At 53.4% G+C, this 23808-nt stretch overlaps 1 protein-coding gene across 3 annotated transcripts in view; it reads left to right on the forward strand.

The window, feature by feature from the left end:
• DNAJC5 (DnaJ heat shock protein family (Hsp40) member C5) overlaps positions 1 to 19665 on the forward strand; it is a 40518-nt gene extending 20853 nt beyond the window's left edge. The window contains exons 2-6 of one of the 3 annotated variants that reach the window (XR_004431383.1): positions 12193 to 12310; positions 13291 to 13504; positions 14616 to 14787; positions 14893 to 14966; positions 15226 to 19665. Coding sequence is in view for 2 of the 3 variants with exons in the window: in XM_033187183.1 (XP_033043074.1) it covers positions 12204 to 12310; positions 13291 to 13504; positions 14616 to 14787; positions 15226 to 15329 (597 nt within the window). In the remaining variant the exon portion in view is untranslated. Of the gene's footprint in view, positions 1 to 8038; positions 8413 to 12192; positions 12311 to 13290; positions 13505 to 14615; positions 14788 to 14892; positions 14967 to 15225 lie in introns of those variants that run through there. The other 2 variants (XM_033187184.1, XM_033187183.1) reach the window with 2 other exon arrangements.
• Positions 19666 to 23808: the final 4143 nt, after the last annotated feature.

Raw genomic sequence — 23808 nt, forward strand, 5'->3', positions numbered from 1 at the left:
AGCAGTCGGCACACCTCGTCGGGCTGAGCCTGCCCGTTCTTGGGCACCCAGAAGTTCCACTCTTAGGGACACACCAGAAGAATTCTTCCTAAACTGTTTGTGCTGAAGGACCAGATTTAAGTTTTTAAAATTTCCAGTGTCACAGACTGATGATATTTTTGTAAACTACAACAAAAATGACTAACTAGAAAAGGAAATCACAACATAAAATACAAACCCATGTAATTAGTGTTAATGTTTTGAGGCACAGTCTCTTTTTGTCACTCAGACTGGAGGGCAATGGTATGATCTTGGCACATTGAAGCCTCGACCTCCTGGGCTCAAGTGATCCTCCTGCCTCAGCCTCCTGAGTAGCTGGGACCATCGGCAAGCGCCATCACGCCTGGCTATTTTTGTTTTCTTTTTCCTTTTTTTTTTTTTTTGAGACAGAGTCTTGCTCTGTCACCCAGGCTGGAGTGCAGTGGCATGACCTTTGCTCACTGCAACCTCTGCCTCCTGGGTTCAAGCAGTTTTCATGCCTCAGCCTTCTGAGTAGCTGGGATTACAGGTTTGCACCACCATGCCTGGCTAATTATACCTGGATAATTTTTGTATTTTTAGTAGAGACGGAGTTTTACCATGTTGGTCAGGCTGGTCTCGAACTCCTGGCCTTAAGCATTCTTCAGCCTCCCAAAGTGCCAGGGTTACAGGCATGAGCCATTATGTCTGGCTGTCGGTAGAACCCGCCCCCAATATTTCAACGTAGGTTCTATCTCTTTTCCGTAAATGTCGGCCGGCTGAGAAATAAAGAGAAAGAGTACAAAGAAAGGAATTTTACAGCTGGTCCTCTGGGGTGACATCACATATTGGTAGGACCGTGATGCCTGCCTGAGCCACAAAACCAGCAAGTTTTATTATGGATTTTAAAAGGGGGGGGTGTGCAAGAACAGGGAGTAGGTCACAAGATCACATGCTTCAAAGGGCAAAAAGGAGAACAAAGATCACAGGGCAAAGGGCAAAGGCAAAGATCACAAGGCAAGGGCAAAAGTGGAATCACTGGCCGGGCACGGTGGCTCAAGCCTGTGATCCCAGCACTTTGAGAGGCTGAGGCGGGCGGATCACGAGGTCAGGAGATGGAGACCATCCTGGCTAACACGGTGAAACCCCGTCTCTACTAAAAATACAAAAAATTAGCCAGGTGTAGTGGCGGTGCCTGTAGTCTCATCTACTCAGGAGGCTGAAGCAGGAGAATGGCGTAAACCCGGGAGGCGGAGCTTGCAGTGAGCCGAGATCGCACTGCTGCACTCTAGCCTGGGCAATAAAGTGAGACTCCATCTCAAAAAAAAAAAAGTGGAATTACTGATAAGGATCTGTGTTCGACTGTGCACGTACTGTCTTGATACACATCTTAAACAACAGAAAACAGGATTCGAGAGCAGAGAAGCGGTCTGACCTCACATTTACCAGGGTGGAGTTTCCCAATCCTAGTAAGCCTGAGGGTACTGCAGGATAAGTACACAGGGCACTCAGTCCTTTTCTCAACCCTTAACCGCATAAGACAGACACTCCCAGAGCAGCTGTTTATAGACCTCCCTCCAGGAAGGCATTCCTTTCCCAGAGTATTAATCCGTGTTAGGAAGAGAATTTAGCGATATCTTCCCTACTTGCAGGTCCGTTTATAGGCTCTCTGCAAGAAGAAAAATATGGTTCTATTTTGCCCGACCCCACAGGCAGTCCGACCTTATGGTTGTCTTCTCTTGTTCCCCAAAAATTGCTGTTATTCTGTTCTTTTTCAAGGTGTACTGATTTCATATTGTTCAAACACGTTTTACAATCAATTTGTACAATTAACACAATTATCATAGTGGCCCTGAGGTGACGTACATCCTCAGCTTACGAAGATAACAGGATTAAGAGATTAAAGTAGGTCAGGTGTAAGAAATTCTGAAAGTATTATTTGGGAACTGGTAAATGTCCATGAAATCTTAACAATTTATGTTCCTCTGCCGTGGCTCCAGCCGGTGCCTCCGTTTGGGGTCCCTGACTTCCCACCACAACTGGCTTCTATTATTTTTTAAAAATTTAATTAACTTTTCCCTTTTCTTTGAGATGGAGTCTCGCTCTGTCGCCCAGACTGGAGTGCAGTGGTGCGATCTTGGCTCACTGCAACCTCTGCCTCTCGGGTTCAAGTGATTCTCTTGCCTCAGCCTCCTGAGTAGCTGGGACTGCAGGTGTAATACAAAAAATGCAAAACTTTTGTATTTTTTGTAGAGATGGGGTTTTGCCATGTTGTCCAGGCTGGTCTCAAACTCCTGGGCTCAAGTGATATGCCCACCTTGGCCTCTCAAAGTTCTGGGATTATAGGCATGAGCCACTGCATCCAGCCTTTTTTTTTTGAGATGGAATCTTACTCTGTTGCCCAGGCTGGAGTGCAGTGATGTGATCTTGGCTCACTGCAGTCTCCGCCTCCTGGGTCCACGCCATTCTCCTGCCTCAGTCTCCTGAGTAGCTGGGACTACAGGCACCCGCCACCACACCCGGCTAATTTCTTTGTATTTTTAGTAGAGACGGGGTTTCACCGTGTTAGCCAGGATGGTTTCGATCTCCTGACCTCAGGATCCACCTGCCTTGGCTTTCGAAAGTGTTGGGATTACAGACGTGAGCCACTGTGCCCGGCCTAGCCTTATTTTTTTTTTTGAGACAGGGTCTTGCTTTGTCTCCCAGGCTGGAGTGCAGTGGCGCGATCTTGGCTCACTGCAACCTCTGCCTCCTGGATTCAAGCGATTTTCCTGCCTCAGCCTCCTGAGTAGCTGGGATTACAAGCATGCGCCATCACACCCATGTAATTTTTGTATTTTTTAGCAGAGACCGGGTCTCAACATGTTGACCAGGCTGGTCTTGAACTCCTGACCTCAAGCCATCCACCCACGTTGGCCTCCCAAAGTTCTGGAACTACTTTTTAAGCAGTTTTGATAGGTGTGTGTGTAGTAGCGCTCTGGTTTAATTTGCATTTCCCAGGGAGTGGGGACGCTGCCTGTCTTCTCACGCCTCCGTTGCTTGTTGCTGTGACGGTCGCCCACTCCTGCTGCCAGTGTCTCTGCTCACTGGAGCTGCATCAGCCTCACGCTGTCTGCCCCTCGCCACCCACCGTGCTTGCTGCTCAGGAATGTTCTGAGCAACTTGCTGATAACAGAAGCTGAGAACAGCCCAGATGTCCTTCAGTGGCAGAGTGGATGGATCAGTTGTGGTCTGTTCACAGAATAGAATGTGACCACACTGGAGATGAATGAATTGTAACTACAACCTGCAGTGTAGACGAATCTTAGATCAAACCGGGCATGGTGCTGTGTGCCTACCGTCCCAGCTACTCAGAGCCTGAAGGTGGGAGATCACTTCAGCCTGGGAATTTGAGGCTAGCCTGGGCAACATAGCAAGACCCTATCTTAAAGGAAAAAAAAGCAGATTACAGAAAAGTAAACACAGTGCTAGGCTGTTTTTTTAAGCTCAAAAAATTAAAACTAAATAGCTTTTAGGGATAAACAGGTAATTTTGTTAGAAGCAAGAGAATAGCATTGAATTTCACGTATATGTGGGGAAAGTGGAACTTCCAGGTACTGATCATTTTCCGGTTTTTAAATTAGAGACAAGATCGTGGTATGTATGCATCATAATTTATATGTTCCATATATTTCTTTTCTTTTTTTTTTTTGAGATGGAGTCTTACTCTATCTCACAGGCTGGATTGCAGTGGCATGATCTCTGCTCATTGCAAGCTCTGCCTCCCGGGTTCACGCCATTCTCCTGCCTCAGCCTCCCAAGTAGCTGGGACCACAGGCGCCACCACCTCGCCCGGCTAATTTTTTGTATTTTTCATAGAGACGGGGTTTCACCATGTGAGCCAGGATGGTCTCGATCTCCCGACCTCGTGATCCGCCCACCTCAGCCTCCCAAAGTGCTGGGATTACAGGCGTGAGCCACTGCGCCCGGCCGATATGTTCCATATATTTCTTCCCGTATTTCACATAATACATAGTAAAATATTTAAAACAGAATGAAAATAGACTTCCTTTTAAGATGTTTTCAAATCTGTTCATACGAAGTTGGCCGGTTTCTCCCCAGCAGTAGTCTGGGTTCAGCAGCAGCTCTTCTGTAAAACGTTTGCTGTGCACACTGAGGTTGCACCTGGAAGTACAGAAATAAGAACACACGTATTTTATTTTATTTTATTTTTTTACCCCTGAAGATCTTTAAGTCTTCTGAGGAGCATGGACCTGCTAGACTGCAAGCTGCGAGGGCCGAGATTTTTGCCTGTTTGGTTTATTTTGTTACCACTGAGTCCCCAGCTCTGAGAACAGAGCAAGGCATGTGATCGATGCTTCGTAACTGTTGAACAAATGAATGCTGACCTGTGACGGCACTGACGTGTGTCCAGGGAGAGGATGCACCCTGCCGTGTGGACGTGTGCCCAGGGCCCAGGACAGTGCCACGGAAGAGGACACACAGGACAGCGCCACGGAAGAGGACACACAGGACAGCGCCACGGAAGAGGACACACAGGACAGTGCCATGGAAGAGGACGCACCCGGCTGTGTGGATGTGTGCCCAGGGCCCAGGACAGCGCCACAGAAGAGGACACACAGGACAGCGCCCCGGAAGAGGGCACACCCGGCTGTATGGACGTGTGCCCAGAGCCCAGGACAGCGCCATGGAAGAGGATGCATCCTGCCGTGTGGCAGGAGAGGTTCCCAAGGGCAGGTTCAGGGTTCTGGGGTCTGAGTGAGAGCTCTCCAGGTGGCAGGGAGCAGGGCAGGGTGTTGGAAGAGATGGCAGGTTGTGTCAGGGGCTGACATGAGACTCAACGCGCTGTCTCTGCCCAGGAGCAAGTTGTCCTGCGTCGGACCAGGAAGTATGGTGGGTGTGGTGGGGGAAGGGGCTGGGGTCAGCAGGGCTGTCATCCACCAGTGTCTAGTGGGCTGGCCACCATGCGGGGGGGCCTCAGGCTACAGCCAGGGCTGTGAAGGAGCTGAGGTCATAGAGCGGCTGCCCTGGCATAGGGAGGGAAGACACGAGTCCCACCGTTTGAGAAGCTCAGTGTCCCTGCATGTGTGCGCTCTTGTCTGCCTCGGCACGTGTGCAGGCCCTGGGGCTGCTGCCAGCAGAACGACTGGGATACGCTAGATTTGTAAAATGTGACCCTTTTTTTTTGCTTTTCATTTTTTTCTTTCTTTCTTTCCCTCCCTCCCTCCCTCCCTCCCTCCCTCCCTCCCTCCCTCCCTCCCTTCCTTCCTTCCTTCTTCCTTCCTTTCTTTCTTTCTCTTTCTTTCTTTCTTTCTCTCTTTCTCTCTTTCTTTCTTTCTTTCATTTTTGAGACAAAGTCTTACTCTGTTACCTAGGCTGGAGTGCAGTGGTGAGATCTTGGCTCACTGCAACCTCCCCCTCTAGGGTTCAAGTGATTCTCCTGCCTCAGCCTCCTGAGTAGCTGGGATTACAGACGCATGCCACCACACCTGGCTAATTTTGTAGTTTTAGTAGAGACAACACACTTGGCTAATTTTGTAGTTTTAGTAGAGACGGGTTTCTCCATGTTGGTCAGGCTGGTCTCGAACTCCTGGTCTCAAGAAGCAATCCACCTGCCTCAGCCTCCCAAAACCTTGTTTGTTTTGTTTTGTTTTGTTTTGAGACGGAGTTTCGCTCTTGTTGCCCAGACTGGAGTGCAATGGCATGATCTCACCTCACTGCAACCTCCACCTCCTGAGTTCAAGTGATTCTTCTACCTCAGCCTCCTGAGTAGGTGGGATTACAGGCATGCACCACCATGCCTGGCTAATTTTGCATTTTTAGTAGAGGTGAGGTGTCTCCACGCTGGTCAAGCTGGCCTCAAACTCCTGACCTCAGGTCATCCGCCCTCCTCGGCCTCCCAAGGTTTTGGGATTACAGGCGTGAGCCACTATACCTGGCCACCTTGTTTACTTTTTAAAAATAATGATGTCACTAAGAGTTCCGACTGGGGCCAGGTGTGGTGACTCACGCCTGTAATCCCAGCACTTTGGGAGGCCGAGGCAGGCGAATCATGAGGTCAGGAGATTGAGACCATCCTGGCTAACATGGTGAAACCCCGTCTCTACTAAAAATGCAAAAATTAGCTGGGCGTGGTGGCGGGCGCCTGTAGTCCCAGCTACTTGGGAGGCTGAGGCAGGAGAATGGCATGAACCCGGGAGGTGGAGCTTGCAGTGAGCCGAGATCGCACCACTGTACTCCAGTCTGGGCGACAGAACGAGACTCCACCTCAAAAAAAAAAAAAGAATTCCGACTGAAGGTTGGAACTTAGCCCTCCAGAAATGAAGGCTGAGTAATGCTGATGGCAGCTTGTCACCTGCAGCAGGTGCTGTTCGTGTAGCTGCGGCTGCACACCAGGCCTCTCCTCTAGCTGTGTTACAACCTTTCTGTTGACATGGGGTCCGCTTGAAATTTATTTTTGGAGACGGGATCTCACTCTGTCACCCAGGCTGATGTCCAGTGGTGCAATTTCAGCTCACTGCAAGCTCCTCCCAGAATCAAGCCATCCTCCTGCCTCAGCCTCCCGAGTAGCGGGGACTACAGGTGCCGCCACACCTGGCTAATTTTTGTGTTTTTTTTTTTTTTCGTTTTTTTTCAAGATGTAGTCTTGCTCTGTCACCCAGGCTGGAGTGCAGTGGCCTAATCTTGGCTCACTGCAAGCTCCGCCTCCCGGGTTCACGCCATTCTCCTGTCTCAGCCTCCTGAGTAGCTGGGATTACAAGCACCCACCACCACGCCCAGCTAATTTTTTGTATTTTGAGTAGAGACGGGGTTTCACCATGTTAGCCAGGATGGTCTCAAATCTCCTGACCTCGTGATCCGCCTGCCTCGGCCTCCCAGAGTGCTGGGATTACAGGCGTGAGCCACTGCGCCCGGCCTAATTTTTATATTTTTAGTAGAGATGAAGTTTCACCATATTGGCCAGGCTGGTCTTCAACTCCAGACCTCAGGTGAGTCAACCACCTCAGCCTCCCAAAGTGCTGGGGTTACAGGCGTGAGCCGCCAGTCCTGGCTCCCTTCAAATTTAATTGAAAGAAGTTTAGGAAGAAGGGAGTTGTGAGGTGCTACTTCAGACATCAGGTAAACTCCCCGGCTCGTTGCCCCAAGAGAATTGACAGTCTAGGCTGGGCAGCTCATGCCTGTAATCCCAGCACTTCGAGAGACCGAGGCGGGCGGATCACCTGAGGTCAGGAGTTCAAGACTATCTTGGCCAACATGGTGAAAACCCCATCTATACTAAAAATACAAAACAATTCGCTGGGTGTGGTGGTTCACGCCTGTGATCCCAGCTACCCGAGAGGTTGAGGCAGGAGAATCACTTGAACCTGGGTGGCAGAGGGTGCATTGAGCCAAGATTGCACCATTGCACTCCGTCCAGCCTGGGTGACAGAGTGAGACTCCGTCTCAAAAAAAGAAAAAGAAAAGGAAGTAGACATCAGAAAGGATTGGCTTCTGTGATCTCAGCACTTTGGTGGCCACGACCCAAGGCCGGAGGATCGCTTGAGTCGAGGAATTCAAGATCAGCCCAAGCAACATAGTGAGACCCCGTCTCTGCAAAAAATTTCTAAAAGCTTAGCTGGCATGGTGGCTCACGTCTGTTGTCCAACCTACTCAGGAGGCTGAGTTGGGAGGATCACTTGAGTCTGAGAGATTGAGACTGCTGTGATCCCTTATCACACCACTGCGTTCCAGCCTGGGTGACAGAGCAAGACCCTGTCTCCAAATAAAAAAGCAAAAAATGGTTTTTTACCCAGGTGTTTACCATTTCCAGTGGTCTTCGTTCCTTTCTAAAAATCCAGGTTTTAGCCAGACGCGGTGGCTCGCCCCTGTAATCCCAGTAGTTTGGGAGGCTGAGGTGAGTGGATCACCCGAGGTCAGGAGTTCAAGACCAGCCTGACCAACGTGGGGAAACCCCTTCTCTACTAAAAATATAAGATTTGCCGCGCATGGTGGCACGTGCCTGTAATCCCAGCTACTCGGGAGGCTGAGGCAGGAGAATCACTTGAACCTGGGAGGCAGAGGTTGCAGTGAGTTGATGACTTAGGATTTTTCTTCTCAATCGCTTAGCAAGCTGGGGACCCATGGCTAGTGGTGCCCCACCTGGGTCCTGCTTGGCCACGCTGGCGTGCCCCAACTCACCTGTGTTTGGTGGTTCCTGAGCTTGTGTGCCACACCCAAGATCAAGGATACACTGGACATTGAAGGATGAGGAGGGCGGAGAAGAAGTTTATTGAGCAGTGAAACAGCTTTTGTTGGACCAGGGGATGCAGGGGCGGTTCCCCTACGCGAAGGCAGGAAAATCCGCCTGTGTGGCTGGGTCTGGGGCCTTTTATGGACTCAGGATGCAAAGTGCTTGCAGTGCTTGCTGATGGCTTTGTGAGTATGACAATGTCGAAAACCAGTTAGAGGCCAGGCGCGGTGGCCCACGCCTGTCATCCCAGCACTTTGGGAGGCCGAGGCGGACGGATCACAAGGTCACCCCATCGCTACTAAAAATACAAAAATTGTCTGGGCGTGGTTCGCGTGCCCGTAGTCGCAATGACTCGGGAGGCTGAGGCAGAAGAATCGCTTGAACCCGGGAGGCGGAGGTTGCAGTGAGCCGAGGTCATACACCTCTGTGCTCCAGCCTGGGCAACAGAGCGAGATTCCACCTCAAAAAAGAAAAAAATTAGGAAAGGATAGGTGTGTATAAAATAGGTGAAGAGTGGGGTTTAATCAGAGGAAAGTGTGGCAAACAGGAAGGCAAGTTCTTAATCTGGTCTGAGAATTTCACTGGTGGCTCAGCTGTCAGGCTTTAAACTGTCTTTGGCTTGGAGGTGGGTTTCACCGGGACCTACCCCATCTGCCTGGGTATTCAGCTGCTTCCTGCCAGTGTCACCGAGACCGCGCCACTGCACTCCAGCCTGGGCCACAAAGCGAGACTGCAAGACTGTCTTAAAAAACCCCACATTGATGTCATTTCTTTTTTTTTTTTTTTTTTTTTTTTTTTGAGACGGAGTCTCGCTCTGTCGCCCAGGCTGGAGTGCAGTGGCCGGATCTCAGCTCACTGCAAGCTCCGCCTCCTGGGTTTACGCCATTCTCTCGCCTCAGCCTCCCGAGTAGCTGGGACTACAGGCGCCCGCCATCTCGCCCGGCTAATTTTTTGTATTTTTTTTAGTAGAGACGGGGTTTCACCGTGTTAGCCAGGATGGGCTCGATCTCCTGACCTCGTGATCTGCCCGTCTCGGCCTCCCAAAGTGCTGGATTACAGGCTTGAGCCACCGCGCCCGGCCCAATGTCATTTCTTAAATATTGGTTAAAAAAAAAAAATCTGGGTCTGGAATTTTCTGTTTTTTTTTTTTTTGTTTTTTTTTTTTTTTTTTTTGAGACGGAGTCTCCCTCTGTGGCCCAGGCTGGAGTGCAGTGGCGCAGTCTCGGCTCACTGCAAGCTCCGCCTCCCGGGTTTACGCCATTCTCCTGCCTCAGCCTCCCAAGTAGCTGGGACTACAGGCGCCCGCCACCTCGCCCGGCTAGTTTTTGTATTTTTAGTAGAGACGGGGTTTCACCGTGTTAGCCAGGATGGGTCTCGATCTCCTGACTTCGTGATCTGCCCGTCTCGGCCTCCCAAAGTGCTGGGATTACAGGCCTGAACCACTGCGCCTGGCCCTCTGGAGGTTTTTTATTACAAATATAACTTCATTAACAGATGCAGGGCTACTCAGATTTTCTATTTCATTTCATATCAGTCTTGGTAAATTGTAGTTTTCAAGGTATTTGTCCATTTCATCTAATTTTTCTAATATCTTGGCATGAAATTTGTATTTTATCCTTTTCATGCCTCTAGGATCTGTAGTGATGAACCTTCTTTCCTTGTGTTGCTCAAAGAACCAACTCTTTTGGCTTTGTGAAAATTATCTGTTTGTTTTCCTTGATCTCTGTTCCTTACAATTTCCTTCCTTCCATTTATATTGGGTTTATCCTGTTTCCTGAGGCGGAGCCTTAGGCCTTGATTAACGTGTTGTGCTGGTCAGCATTCTGCAGAGGGACGTTGCTGTTATCTGTGTCTCTTTCTTTTTTTTTTTTTTTTTTGTTGAGACGGAGTCTCGCTGTGTCGCCAGGCTGGAGTGCAGTGGCCGGATCTCAGCTCACTGCAAGCTCCGCCTCCCGGGTTTACGCCATTCTCTCGCCTCAGCCTCCGAGTAGCTGGGACTACAGGCGCCCGCCATCTCGCCCGGCTAATTTTTTGTATTTTTTTAGTAGAGACGGGGTTTCACCGTGTTAGCCAGGATGGTCTCGATCTCCTGACCTCGTGATCCGCCCGTCTCGGCCTCCCAAAGTGCTGGGATTACAGGCTTGAGCCACCGCGCCCGGCCTGTTATCTGTGTCTCTTTCTAAAGGAGATTTAATATGAGGAATTGGCCCACATGATTATGGAGACAAAGTCTCATGCTCTGCCATTTGAAGATCGAGGAAAGCCGTGGGATAATACAGTCCAAGGACAGGAGACCATGGCCCAGCTCAGGCTGGTAGGCGAGAAGGAAAACAGGCCAACTCCTCCTTCCACCCCTTGCTATTCAGGACCCTCATGGACTGGGGCGAGACCCACCTGCACGGGGCAGGGCAGTTGGCTTCGTTGAGTCCCCAGCTCAGAAACAACCCTCCCAGACACGCCCCGAAGTCATGTTTGATCTGGGTACTCCCACGATGCAGCCAAGGAGACACAAAATGAACCGTCACGTGCATTGTATTTATTATTCAATTCAAAATATTTGCTAATTTCCCCTGTGATTTCTTTGAGCTACATGTTAGCTGGAGGTGTGTTGTTGAATATCAAGAGTACTTGAGGTTTTACGATGTATCTTTCTCCTGGTTTCCAGTTTGTAGCTGTTAAGTCGGGTTGTGCTGTGTACGACCTCATTCCATTTACATTTATTGAAACCAGTTTGAAGCCCTAACAGGTGGCTTGTCTTGGTCAGTATACAGCGTTCAGTCAGAAACAATGTGTGTTCTCTAGATGTTGGGTGTTCTGTGACTGTCACGTCATGGTGGTTGATCAGTTAAAAACTGTGTGTTCTAGCCAGGCGCAGTGGCTTACGCCTGTAACCCCAGCACTGTGGGAGGCCAAGGCGGGTGGATCACCTGAGGTCGGGAGTTCAAGACCAGCCTGACCAACATGGAGAAACCCCATCTCTACTAAAAATATAAAAATTAGCCGGGCGTGGTGGCGCGTGCCTGTAATCCCAGCTACTCGTGAGGCTGAGCCTGGAGAATTGCTTGAACCGGGGAGGTGGAGGTTGCGGTAAGCTGAGATCGCAGCATTGCATTCCAGCCTAGGCAACGAGCAGTGCTCTGTCTCAAAAGAAAAAGAAATTCTGTATTCTGTAGACGTGGGCCGTTCTGTGAGATGAGGTCATGCTGGTTGATCGTATTGTTCAGAACATCGATGTTTTTCCTGCTTCTTTTTTTTGTCTGTTGTGTCGATTTTTGAGACAGTGTTAAAATTAGAGTTGGTTCTGCATTTTTATCCATTCAGGCAGTCCCTTCTTTAATTGGAGTTTTTTGTCTGCTAACATTGAATTTAATTGTTGATATGTTTGGATTTACATCTTCCAACTGATTTTCTATTTGTTTCCTGTGTTGAGTTACTTTTTCGTTTTTCTTTTAACTTTTTAGCTCATACCTCTTTGCATTTTTTATGCAGAGGTTGCTGTAAGGATTACAGTATGCGTGTTTATTTTAATTTATTTAATTAATTAATTAATTAATTTTTTTAAGGAGCAGGATCTCACTGTGTCCATGGGCTGGAGTGCAGTGGTGTGATCATAGCTCTCTGCAGCCTCAAACTCCTGGGCTCAAGTGGTCCTCTCGCCTCAGCCTCCCAAAATGCTGGGATGACAGCTGTGAGCCGCTGCGCTGGCCCACAGTATAGCCTCCAGTTCTTCGGGATCTCTTGGGGTGGCCGTGTTGCAGCACTTTGCATGCAGTGTAGAAACCTTGTCCCCACTGGAGACTGTTCTCTCCTACTTCTCCATGCCATGGCGTCTGTCTGTGCACATTGTAAACTCCACAAGACAGCCTTGGGTTCTTTTGCTTTGAATGGTCTTATGGAATAAAGTCCATCAGCTCTGCCCTTGGTACTTTCATCTATGCTTTGTGATACTTTATTTTTTCTTCTAGATTAGCCTAACATGGCAGACCAGAGACAGCGCTCACTGTCTACCTCTGGGGAGTCGTTGTACCACGTCCTCGGACTGGACAAGAACGCAACCTCAGATGACATTAAAAAGTCCTATCGGTAAGTGGACAAGTGTGGGCCCCCCTCCCCCAGGAAGACACATGGCCCGTGTGGTTTAGTCTGCATTTTACCAAGAACCATTGCACACACTTTATCCTGGCCAACTCAGCGTTGAACTGGTCACAGCTGCATAACACTTTTGTATGTGTAATGTGCTCGTTATAGCTTAAAATTACTGTATTCATGTTCTCTTGCCCACAAAAAATAGCACTTAGTAGAAGCTTACACACTGTCCACAGTTCCTGGGGAATCAGGGTCTGAACCTGTTCGAGGCCTCACAGGAGCCGCAGAGCGTTGGATGGTCCCGTGGTCTCCTTGTTGTAGCACAGTGATGACACCTCACTGTGTTGTGGCCTCTTCTGATTGAACTTGAAGAACTGCACTCTTAGGTGCAGTCTCATTGAGTAACCTGTAAGAGATACCATCACTAATCCAGACAATTCAGATAGTCTTCCTCTTGTGTGCTAGGGTTGTGTGGTTCATAAAACACATATTAAAATGCCGTCATTACGCCCCGCCATGCTTACCATTCACTCGGCAGGTGTGCAGTTAGCGGCTGGGACCCCGGGGCTGGCCTTGGTGCTGCTGAACTTAGATATGCCCTGGCACTCACTGCCCTTGGGACTCCCTCCTCTGAGGCTGGGTCAGGGTGAGGAGGTTTACCTGAAGCGACCGCAGAGCTTGCTTTTGTCCCTGGCCCTGCAGCCCTGGAGAGCTGGACAGGGGGGCGGCCTGGGCGGACCTGCCTTCCACTGCAGCCCTGGAGAGCTGGACAGGGGGGCGGCCTGGGCGGACCTGCCTTCCACGGCCGCCCTGGAGAGCTGGACAGGGGGGCGGCCTGGGCGGACCTGCCTTCCACGGCCGCCCTGGAGAGCTGGACAGGGGGGCGGCCTGGACGGACCTGCCTTCCACTGCACCCAGCGGTGGGTGCGCGTGGGACAAAGGCCAGGGTAGAGCCAGGACATGGTTTCGGTTTGCAGGAAACTTGCCTTGAAATATCACCCCGACAAGAACCCTGACAACCCGGAGGCTGCAGACAAGTTTAAGGAGATCAACAACGCGCACGCCATCCTGACGGACGCCACGAAAAGGAACATCTACGACAAATACGGCTCACTGGGGCTCTACGTGGCCGAGCAGTTTGGGGAAGAGAACGTGAACACCTACTTCGTGCTGTCCAGCTGGTGGGCCAAGGTGAGGGCACGCTGCCCGTCGTGCGGGCACCTGGCTCACTCCATGCCTGCAGGGTTCCCGGCATTGAAGAGCCAGTGCGCTGATGCCAGCAACTCTACCCTCTTGAGACATGGTTTCTGGGCACACGGAGCCTTTCTCCTCACCTGTGTGATGGGAAAGCTCTGTCACTGGCTTGGTGTCCTGCCTGGAACAAGCCAAAGCGTCCAGATTGTCCCCGGGAAGAGCCCTGCGGAGCCGCCAGGTTTTTTTCTGCAAATGGCTCCCAGTCCTCACCGAGATAGAGGAGGAGATGAGCCTTGATGTTATATTCACATTTCTTCCTTTCCTTGTTTTGTTCCAAGTGTCGTATATAAGGCCAGAGGGTTTGAATTGCCGCGTGGCCTTCGTGAGAAGCCTGTATTTGGTTTTGACTAGTCGGCCTCCTCACTGGCATCCTTATAAAGTACTTTAGTTAATGTTAGAGTCTCGCTCTGTTGCCCAGACTAGAGTGCTGTGGTGAGATCCTAGCTTACTTTAACTTTGAACTGCTGGATTCATTGAGGCGTGAACCACTGCGCCCGGCCTGGAGGCTGTTGTTTTGTTTTTTTGAGACGGAGTCTCGCTCTGTCTCCCAGGCTGGAGTGCAGTGGCGGGATCTCCGCTCACTGCAAGCTCCGCCTCCCGGGTTCACGCCATTCTCCTGCCTCAGCCTCCCGAGTAGCAGGGACTACAGGCGCCTGCCACGATGTCTGGCTAATTTTTTGTATTTTTAGTAGAGACAGGGATTCACTGTGTTAGCCAGGACGGTCTCTATCTCCTGACCTCGTGATCCGCCCGCCGCGGCCTCCCACAGTGCTGGGATTGCAGGCGTGAGCCACCGCGCCCGGCCTGGAAAGTGCTGGGATTACAGGCGTGAGCCCCGCGCCCGGCCTGGAGGCTGCTTTTCTTTAAGCAGCGGGTTTCTTTCTGTCTCTCCCCCTCCCTTTGTCAGTTATTTCCTTCTGCTTCCTGTCTGGAAGGCAGTGTCCCCACCTGGAACGGACCCCCTGCCTTCTGCTGAGGGCTTTTGGGAGCCCTGCCCCGCCCTCTCCAGGGGCCTCGGAGGCCTTGTGACGCCACCTTCTCTCCCCAGGCCCTGTTTGTCTTCTGTGGCCTCCTCACGTGCTGCTACTGCTGCTGCTGTCTGTGCTGCTGCTTCAACTGCTGCTGCGGGAAGTGTAAGCCCAAGGCTCCTGAGGGCGAGGAGACGGAGTTCTACGTGTCCCCGGAGGATCTGGAGGCCCAGCTGCAGTCTGACGAGCGGGGTGAGTGCCCGCCCCGGGGCCTGTGTGTGTGTGTGTGTGTGTGTGTGTGTGTGGGGGCAGAGCCAGAACGGGCCCTGAATGGTGTCAACCTGTCTTGTCAAACAGGAGGGCACTGACACTGTGCCGCGAGTGTTTGTGGTGGCAGCTGGGACTGTTGAGGTGTGAACGTGGACCCTGAGGTAAAGCAGGCGCATAGAGCTGTCCCCACCGTGACCTGCGGTAGCCGTAGATCCCACGACTGTGAGGCGGGGCAGGGCGGCAGGCAGTTGGGGCGGGGCTGAGGGCCGAGGGCTGGTGGTGACCCGAGGCGACGGAGGAAAGCCGTGCGGGGTGGAGGTCAGCGAGGAGCCTCACCCCGTGGAGAGTTTGTCCAGGTGCCCGGAAGTCGCTCCACAGGACCAGTGTTGGGCGCACAGCAGCTGTGTGCTTGCTTTTCAGAGGCCACAGACACGCCGATCGTGATACAGCCGGCATCTGCCACCGAGACCACCCAGCTCACAGCCGACTCGCACCCCAGCTACCACACCGACGGGTTCAACTAAATCCGGGAGAAGCTGTGGTCAGAGGAGGAGCCAGCGCCCGGCCACGCCAACCTTAGAGTCATGAACTGTAGTCACAGAGATGGGAAGGCAGCCTCCTGCCTGCCCCGGCCTTGCCGGGGCCCCTCCTGCCTCCACGCCCACCCAGCGCCAACCCTTGACCCACGAAGTGCGTAGCATGCAGTATTTAAAGCAGTGTAGCTACGATCTTCTGTTCTTTTTCCTTTTGTAATCGCATGTACGGGGTTACGTTCCATGTCTGTGTTGTGGACGTTCCGCGGCATGACCGCGTTGACCGCACAGTGGAGCTGCCTCAGGGCTGTCGGTCAGGCCGGTCCAGTGAGGGGTGACTGCAGCCGGCCAGGTGGGCGAGGAGAAGGGGGGCTGCCCCTTTCTTCCCTGTGCTCGAGGGGCCGGAGGCAGGTGCTGCCTGGCAGGGCTGTGTTACCGTCTTGGCCTCGGGGTCTGGTCCACCCACTGTGCTCCCAGCCTTGAGGCTGCAGCAGGACTCTGATCTCACCTGCCAGAAAAGGGGCGAGGCCGCGTCGTCGGCGTCACCGTCATTCCTGGGTGTCTGTGCTGGGCACACTTGGCTTGGGGCTCTGTGGTTTCCTGGGCCTCGTGGCAGGGTTTCTCCTGTGGGAGAATTTGGTGTGGAAAGCATAGGAGACTCCTTCCGAGGTTGACCCCGTGTCCTCCGCACATGTGTCTGGCCTGGTCTCCTTGTCGTGTGGACGTTGTGGTTCCTTGGAGGTGTGTCCTTCGCCCGTGTTGGGTTGTTTGTCTGTGTTCCTGCACTTTTCCCTGGCTCTGAGCTGCATTGATGGGGCCAGTCTCCCCGCTCCCGTCTTGGGGTCGTTCTCCACATTCCTCCCAGACCACCTGTCCTTTCCGTAGCCCTTTTTGGACCTTTAGAGCCACAGATCGTAGGACCAGCCCGATGAGCCTCAGAGAGTAGATTGTGCATATGTGAGCGCCCAGTTGCTGGGGACCGGGGCTCTCCCAAGACCCCTCCTCCTGTGTTTGCCAGAGCCCCCATCTGCCCCACTCGCCTTTGCCTCGTCATCGATGATTCAGGCAGAGCCAGATTCATTAGGTCCCTGGAGGAAGGACTGACTGGACCAGAGGGACCCTCTGGCTCAGAAGGGTTGGGTCCGTGGGAGGCCAGACCACGGAATCCACCTGTGGACCATTGTGGGTCCCTGGGAGGCCAGACCACAGTATCCACATGTCGGAATCCACGTGCAGACCCTTGGAAGTTAGTCTCTTGTGTGTCCTAGAGCTTGTTGGTGGCGCCCTGGGTAGGGGAGCAGGGGGAAACTGTTCTGATGTGCCTGTGCTGGCCGAGGGCTCAGAGCTGCCCCTACTCCATGGCTCATGGGATGTGCTGGGCCTGCCTTTGGCCGCGTGCTGCAGACTCCAGTGGGCCTGGTCTCTGCAGAATGTCCCTGGTGGCTCTGGCCCAGACCAAGCCGATGAGCCTCCTGAAGCCCCCTTTCCCCGCCCGCCTGCTGACCCGTGGCCCCAGCTTGCTCATTGCCCTCAGCGGCCACCCAAGGCTGTGTAGAGGGGTAGGTTCAGGTTGACCAGGAGGTTGCCAGAAGGGACGTGGTTGTGAGGACACATCGGGACGTGCTTAGGAACGGGGGGCCCCGCTGACCCCTCCTGTAGGTCCACATGTGGACCGTGAGCCGGCTGCCATGAGCACCAGATCCTGGGGCAGTTGTGTCCGTCCCACCTTTCTTTGTTTTTCTCACTAAAATGATCATGAAGATCTTTGACGAGAGGAGAGATATGCACTGTGACGTTAAATTAGAAATAATCTGTCAAAATCAGACCTCTCCTAAAAGAGTAAGAAATTCATTGTTTGGCCCGTCCTGAAACGTGAGGCGGCGAGACAGTGGGGTGCCTCTGTGTGGCTCAGCACAGCAGCAAGTTCAGCCTGAGATGCTGGCTACGCTCAGCCTTTGCAATTTTTGTAGATGTAGCTTAGGACGTGAGTGATTTTTCTGCAGACTGGCCGAGAGCCAGGTTCTAAGCTTGGACCTAAGGTAGAAAGCCGCTCACTGGGGGCCCTGGCTCAGCCCCACCAGGCTCTCTGTTGGGCACACAGCTCTGTGGCTGGAACACTCCAGGGCCCTTCGCTACTCATCAGAGTGGGCCCCTTGCCCAGTGGCTTTTCAGTTACAGAGTCCAATGGACCATTTTTTAGAACCATGCAGCTCCCTGCAGAAGGTGGGGTAGCGGGGGAAGGAGGAGCAGGTCTGGAGGTTTGTGGAACCTGGTCCCCTGCAGAATTTGTAAAACCTAAGTAACTCATGGCCATGGCCATTCTCACGGTGGTGACTGATTCTGAGACACCCCAGGAAGCCCAGACACTCGGGGCCTGGAGCTCCTCCTACTGCCTGACCTGAAAGCAGAACCCTTTTCAGCATTCTGCCCTGTTGGTTTTAAGGCCTTGTCTTAATTCAAGGAAGAAGATCCTTCCAGGTTTTATTTCTCTTTTTGTTGAGTGGACTGTTTCCCCATTAAAAGAGGTGGTGAGTCCCCAGGGACAGCTTTCGCATCTCCCTGTCCACAGGCTAACAGATCAGGACGCCCCCAGCATCCCTGCCTTCCGGTGGCAGTGACGGGATCCCCGACTCCTCACTCTGAGGCTGCGGAGGGTGCTGTGAGCGAGTGTGGCCATGAGCACAGAATGTCCCGTTGGACGCCGCTGCGGGGTGCTGCCGGGGGCCTGCTGGGGTTGTGCTTTGAGGCCTGTCCAGTTCACGAGGGGGTCCAGGTAGCACTGACTGCTTCTGACCTGCAGGAGGCATGGGTGCAGCCCCGAGGGCCTTTCCCGGCAGCTGCTGTGTAGATTGTCTCCACTCAGTGACGTGGGATTTTTTTGTCTTCCTTTTGGCTTTACTTTTAAACTGCTTTAGATATTACTGCTCAGTGTTTGTGACCTTTCCTAGTTCTCTGTGTTCAGTTCGTGCAGCCAGCACCTGGTGGGGGGACCTGTTAGAAAAAGGAACTGGCGTGCGCACGAGCCCAGCAGGAAAAGCTTCATCTTCACGTCGGCTACTGCCGTCCAGGAAAGGCCCTGGAGCCTCACGCCGTCGAGGCTGCCCTCAGGTGCTGCGTGTTGCCAGTGGCCCCCGTCGCCTGCCGAGCCCAGGGCGTTCTGTTGCGGATGGGCCTTGTGCTGTGGGGGCACCAGCACACAGGCTGCCACTGGAGGGTCTGGGTGCTGCGGGCAGAGTTCGACGTGGGGCTTGTCCACCCTCCCTTAGCTCTGGCTCAGTGCATCCTACTGTGGGGACATCTCGTGGGGGACACGAAGTGACTGATCTCACCCTTTCCCGGTATTCGGAGCTGTGAACCCGTGTGGCGCAGGACTGGCCTGTGTCTGTTATTTTGGTTGTAAATCATCCTCCTGTGGAATTGGCAAAAGCTACATTTTTACTGTCCTTACCAGCAACAGTTCGCGTCGTCACATGCTGTGAGTGTGGGCTGTGGTGTGTCCGTGTGTGTACATATGTGTATATGTATATATCACACAGCAAGCGTGTCATTTGTGCTGCTGTCCTGTGGTGAAGCCACAAGTACAATTTAAGGTGGCTCTGAAATGGCCTTTGGTTTCTTGGGAGTTGGGCAAGGACCTGCAAGAGGCTTTCTGGCAGGTGCACAGAAGGAAGCGCTGAGCCCACTGTGTGCAGAGGATGTGTGCCCAGGGCACTGCCACGGCCCCCACCGGTGTTGGCCTCTGCTCTGCAGGGTCGGGTGCCCATCCTGGGGGCTCCGTGTCACGCCCACCTGACCCAGGTGTGTGTCCCGGTGTGAAATCTAGGAGGTGACTGGAAACCCTTCCCTCCCTTGCAACAGTAAAGCCGATTTTCTAAGCAACAGATACAATCAGTGGGAAAGCTGCATCTGAAGGGCAGCCTGGGAAGGGGCCCCGTCCTGGCCCCAGGTCCGCCCCAGAGGAGTCTACACAGCACCACCGCCAGAAGTGGCTGGGCCGGGTCCTGCAGGCGGCACCTTTTGGTGGATATTGTTTCTCTGGAAAATGGGGAAAATGTTTCAAACCAGGTGAGGGGGGAAGTTAACACTGAAATATGTCTTGTTTTTAAAAATCAAACGCATGGAAGCTGCTTGTCCATGCACTGGTTTTTCACTGGCGTCCTGGAGTCCGACCGTGTTGGGGTGCAGGCGCTGTCAGACTCCGGCTGATCCTGGCTCGAGCACACACATCTGAGGGCCAGGCTGGTTCCGCATGGTGATCTCCGTCTTGTATGTCTGAATGTTGACCTAAAATAAAGATTACTGTTGTAAAATAAATGTTTTCACTGCAGGCCCCACGTGCGTCTTATTCCCTGGTCCCGCAGATCCCTGGTTTTCGAGAGCGGATCCCTGGTTCTGGAGAGCAGGTCCCCGGTTCTGGAGAAGCAGCAGCCGATCTTAGGAGCCCCCACACCCCTTGTGGCTGGAACTTCCCTCCTGCCTGGTCCACATGTGGACAAATGCCCCTCCTCTTGATTCCGTTTTCACCTCCATTTTCTAAGTATCAAGACTCGAGCAAAGAGGCCGGGCATGGTGGCTCATGCCTATAATCCCAGCACTTTGGGAGGCCAAAGTGGGAGGATTGCTTGAGCCCAGGAGTTGAAGACGAACCTGGGCAACAGTGAGATTGTGTCTCTACAAAAGAGTTTAAAAGAGTTTGAAATTATTGGCATCGCTGTGCCTGAGGCCCTAGCTCCCCAGGAGCGATGATCACTTGAGCCCAGGAAGTCCAGGCTACAGTGAGCTGTGTTCGCACCCCAGACTCCAGCCTGGGTGACAGAGGGAGACCCTGTCTCAACAAACTAACAAGCAAAAACTCAGAATAATGTAACAAACATCTTGAAATCCTCTATTCAGCTTTAAGAAAAAATGAAGTAAGGGCCGGGCATGGTGGCTTACGCCTGTATTCCCCTGCACTTTGGGAGGCCAAGGCGGGTGGATCACAAGGTCAGGAGATCGAGACAATCCTGGCCAAAATGGTGGAACCCTGTCTCTACTGAAAATACAGGAGGCCGGGCGCGGTGACTCAAGCCTGTAATCCCAGCACTTTGGGAGGCCGAGACGGGCGGATCACGAGGTCAGGAGTTCGAGACCATCCTGGCTAAGACGGTGAAACCCCGTCTCTACTAAAAAATACAAAAAGTGCCGGGCGCGGTGGCTCAAGCCTGTAATCCCAGCACTTTGGGAGGCCGAGACGGGCGGATCACGAGGTCAGGAGATCGAGACCATCCTGGCTAACACGGTGAAACCCCGTCTCTACTAAAAATACAAAAACTAGCCGGGCGAGGTGGCGGGCGCCTGTAGTCCCAGCTACTCGGGAGGCTGAGGCAGGAGAATGGCGTAAACCCAGGAGGCGGAGCTTGCAGTGAGCTGAGATCCGGCCACTGCACTCCAGTCCGGGCGACAGAGCGAGACTCCGCCTCAAAAAAAAAAAAAAAAAAAAAAATACAAAAAGCTAGCCGGGCGAGGTGGCGGGCGCCTGTAGTCCCAGCTACTCGGGAGGCTGAGGCAGGAGAATGGCGTAAACCCGGGAGGCGGAGCTTGCAGTGAGCCGAGATCCGGCCACTGCGCCCCAGCCTGGGCGACAGAGCGAGACTCCGTCTCAAAAAAAAAAAAAAAAGAAAACACAAAAAACATAGCCGGGCATGGTGGTGCATGTGCCTGTAATCGCAGCTACTCAGGAGGCTGAGGCAGGAGAATCACTTGAATCCAGGAGGCAGAGGTTGCACCACTGAGATCACACCACTGCTCTCCAGCCTGGGTTGGAGAGCGAGACTCTGCCTCAAAAAAAAAAAAAAAAAAAGTAATTTGAGTCCGATTTTCCATTTTAAAAAAAAAGCAAGACCGTTTTGTGTGTCTCTCCCCATTTCCATCCTCTTCTTCCGTAGGTAGCTTTAAATTGTGTCTACCACTGTCAGGTCACACCATTCTCCTGCCTCAGCCTCCTAAGTAGCTGGGACTACAGGTGCCCACCACCATGCCCGACTAATTTTTTGTATTTTTGGTAGAGACGGGGTTTCACCATGTTAGCCAGGATGGTCTCGATCTCCTGACCTCTTGATCTGCCTGCCTCGGCCTCCCAAAGTGCTAGGATTACAGACGTGAGCCACCGCGCCCAACCTGTTTTTGTTTTTGAGACAGAGTCTCTATAGCCCAGGCTGGAGTGCAATGGCGCCATCTCGGCTCACTGCAACCTCCGTCTCCCGGGTTGAAGCCATTCTTGTGCCTCAGCCTCCTGAGTAGCAGGGATTACAGGCACATGCCACCACGCCCGGCTAAGTTTTTGTTTTTGGTAGAGGGGGTTTCACCATGTTGGCCAGGCTGGTCTTGAACTCCGGACCTCAGGTAATCCGCCCGCCTCAGCCTCTGAGAGTGCTGGGATTACAGGCGTGAGCCACGGCGCCCGGCGTGTTTCTCATTCGATACAGGAGTATTTAAAAAACAAGCCGTGTGGTTATATTAGGTCTGGTTCATTTTAGCTTCTATACAGAACAGTCACAAGTTATATCACGACCGGTCCTGGGCTAACTGACCCCAGGGTTCTAGTTTCTCACTGTGGAAGCAAAGCTGCCTGAATGTCGCTACTGAGTTACTGCTGGGAGCGGGATCTGGAAGCCTTCTCTTGACTGGTGGCCTCACACTGCCCTGCAAAGAGGCTCCGCGTCTTCTTGCTGCCCCTTCCAGCTTTAGCGTTGTCAGACTTTTTTTCTGGTTTGGTCTTTGAATTTTCTTAATTAGGTAGAATCCACGTTTATTATTATTATTATTTTTTTTTTTGAGACAGTCTTGCTCTGTCATCCAGGCTGGTGTGCAATGGTGCGATTTTGGTTCACTACAACCTCTGCCTCCCGGGTTCAAGCGATTCTTGTACCTCAGCCTCCTGAGTAGCTGGGACTAAAAGCGCACGCCACCACACCCAGCTAATTTTTTTTATTTTTAGTAGAGACGGGGTTTCACCATATTGGCCAGGCTGGTCTCGAACCCGTGTAGGCCTCCCAAAGTGCTGGGATTACAGGTGTGAGGCAGCGCACCCGGCCTATGTTCAGTATTTTCGATACGGGATTCTTACAGAGCAAGGTTAAGTAGCAAGATGAACGCTGGACACTGGGTGGTGGGCAGCGAGACCCCTGCCAGTGAGGGTCATCACCCGTTTCTCCGGGTAAACCGGAGCTGCGGCAAAACTCTCCGCCCGGCGCCCCAGGAATCTCCTCCGTCTCCAAGACGGGGTCGGACCACCCTCCCCGCGGCTATGCCTTCCTCGCACTCCGCTGCTTGCGACCGAGACCGAGGAGCGCCCAAGGAGCGCGACGAAGGGACCACTTCCCAGCCCAGCCGGGCCGCGCGGGGTCTGGGTGGGGGGCGGGGCGCGGACTGGGCAGGGGCGTGGCCACTCGGGGCCGGTGGGGCGGGGCGAGTGGCGGGAGTGCTGCACCCGCAGGTGGGCCGCCCACGTGGGGACCAGCGCCCACCCGGCCTGGTCGCACGGGCAGTGGGAGACCCCACTGCAGCGCAAGGCCTCGCGGTGTCTGGGAAGACCGGCCTTGCGCTGTCCCTCCCTTGGTCAGCAGACCGCTGTCCAGGATCCGGCATCCGGCATAATCGAGGTCCCAGGTCCCGAGGACGCCTCGCTCTTGGCCGTGGACTTCCGCGCAGGAAGACGCTGGTGCCTGAGAGGACGCGGCCGCTGCGAAGAGTCACTGGAGGACCGCGTCCTGTGTCAAGATGCGCCTGGCCCACGGCTGAGCCCCCAGTATCAGCCCTGAGCTCCACGGCTGAGCCCCGGGAGGCTGAGTTATCCGGGCCTCTCCCCACACTCTGAGGCCCGTCGTGTGGGCGCTGCGCGTGCACCTCCTCTTCCTCAGTAAACCGCGGCGGTGACTCCCCTCGGGGAGCACGAGGGGGACGTGCGCGGAGAGCAGGGTGGGCAGGACCTAAGGGAATCCGGGCTCACGGGCGTGGGCACGACAGAGACCACGGGAGGCGGGTGGGCCTCCAGGTCTGGAGGGGTGCACGAGGCGGGCCCTTAGCAGCAGCGGCTCCAGGCTCATGGGCCCCGGGGGAAAAAGCCACAGAGGATGCCTCTTGAGACCCAGAGCACCAGGGGGCCCTGTCCCCTCTCTAGGTCCAGGCCAGGTGGCCACCAAGCTGTGGGTTCTAGGGCCGCCATCTAGCAGAGCTGGGAGCTGCAGGGCCCAGTTCTACGCCTTCCATGATCTGGCACAAGTGCAAGACTGGGAATGCCTCGTTCTACATGGGAGAAGGCAGGGCCCTCCCTCCCTCCCTCCCCCCCTCCCCCCCCTCCCTCCCCCCCTCCCCCCCTCCCTCCCCCCCCCCCTCCCTCCCCCCCTCCCCCCCCTCCCCCCCCACGGGAGTCTCCACAAACGCAAGCCTCAGCCAGGACGCCACTCCTGTGCTGTAACTAACCAATCACACC

The sequence above is a fragment of the Trachypithecus francoisi genome, unplaced genomic scaffold (assembly GCF_009764315.1).
Source record: "Trachypithecus francoisi isolate TF-2019V2 unplaced genomic scaffold, Tfra_2.0 Lachesis_group21, whole genome shotgun sequence".
Taxonomy (NCBI): Eukaryota; Metazoa; Chordata; class Mammalia; order Primates; family Cercopithecidae; genus Trachypithecus; species Trachypithecus francoisi.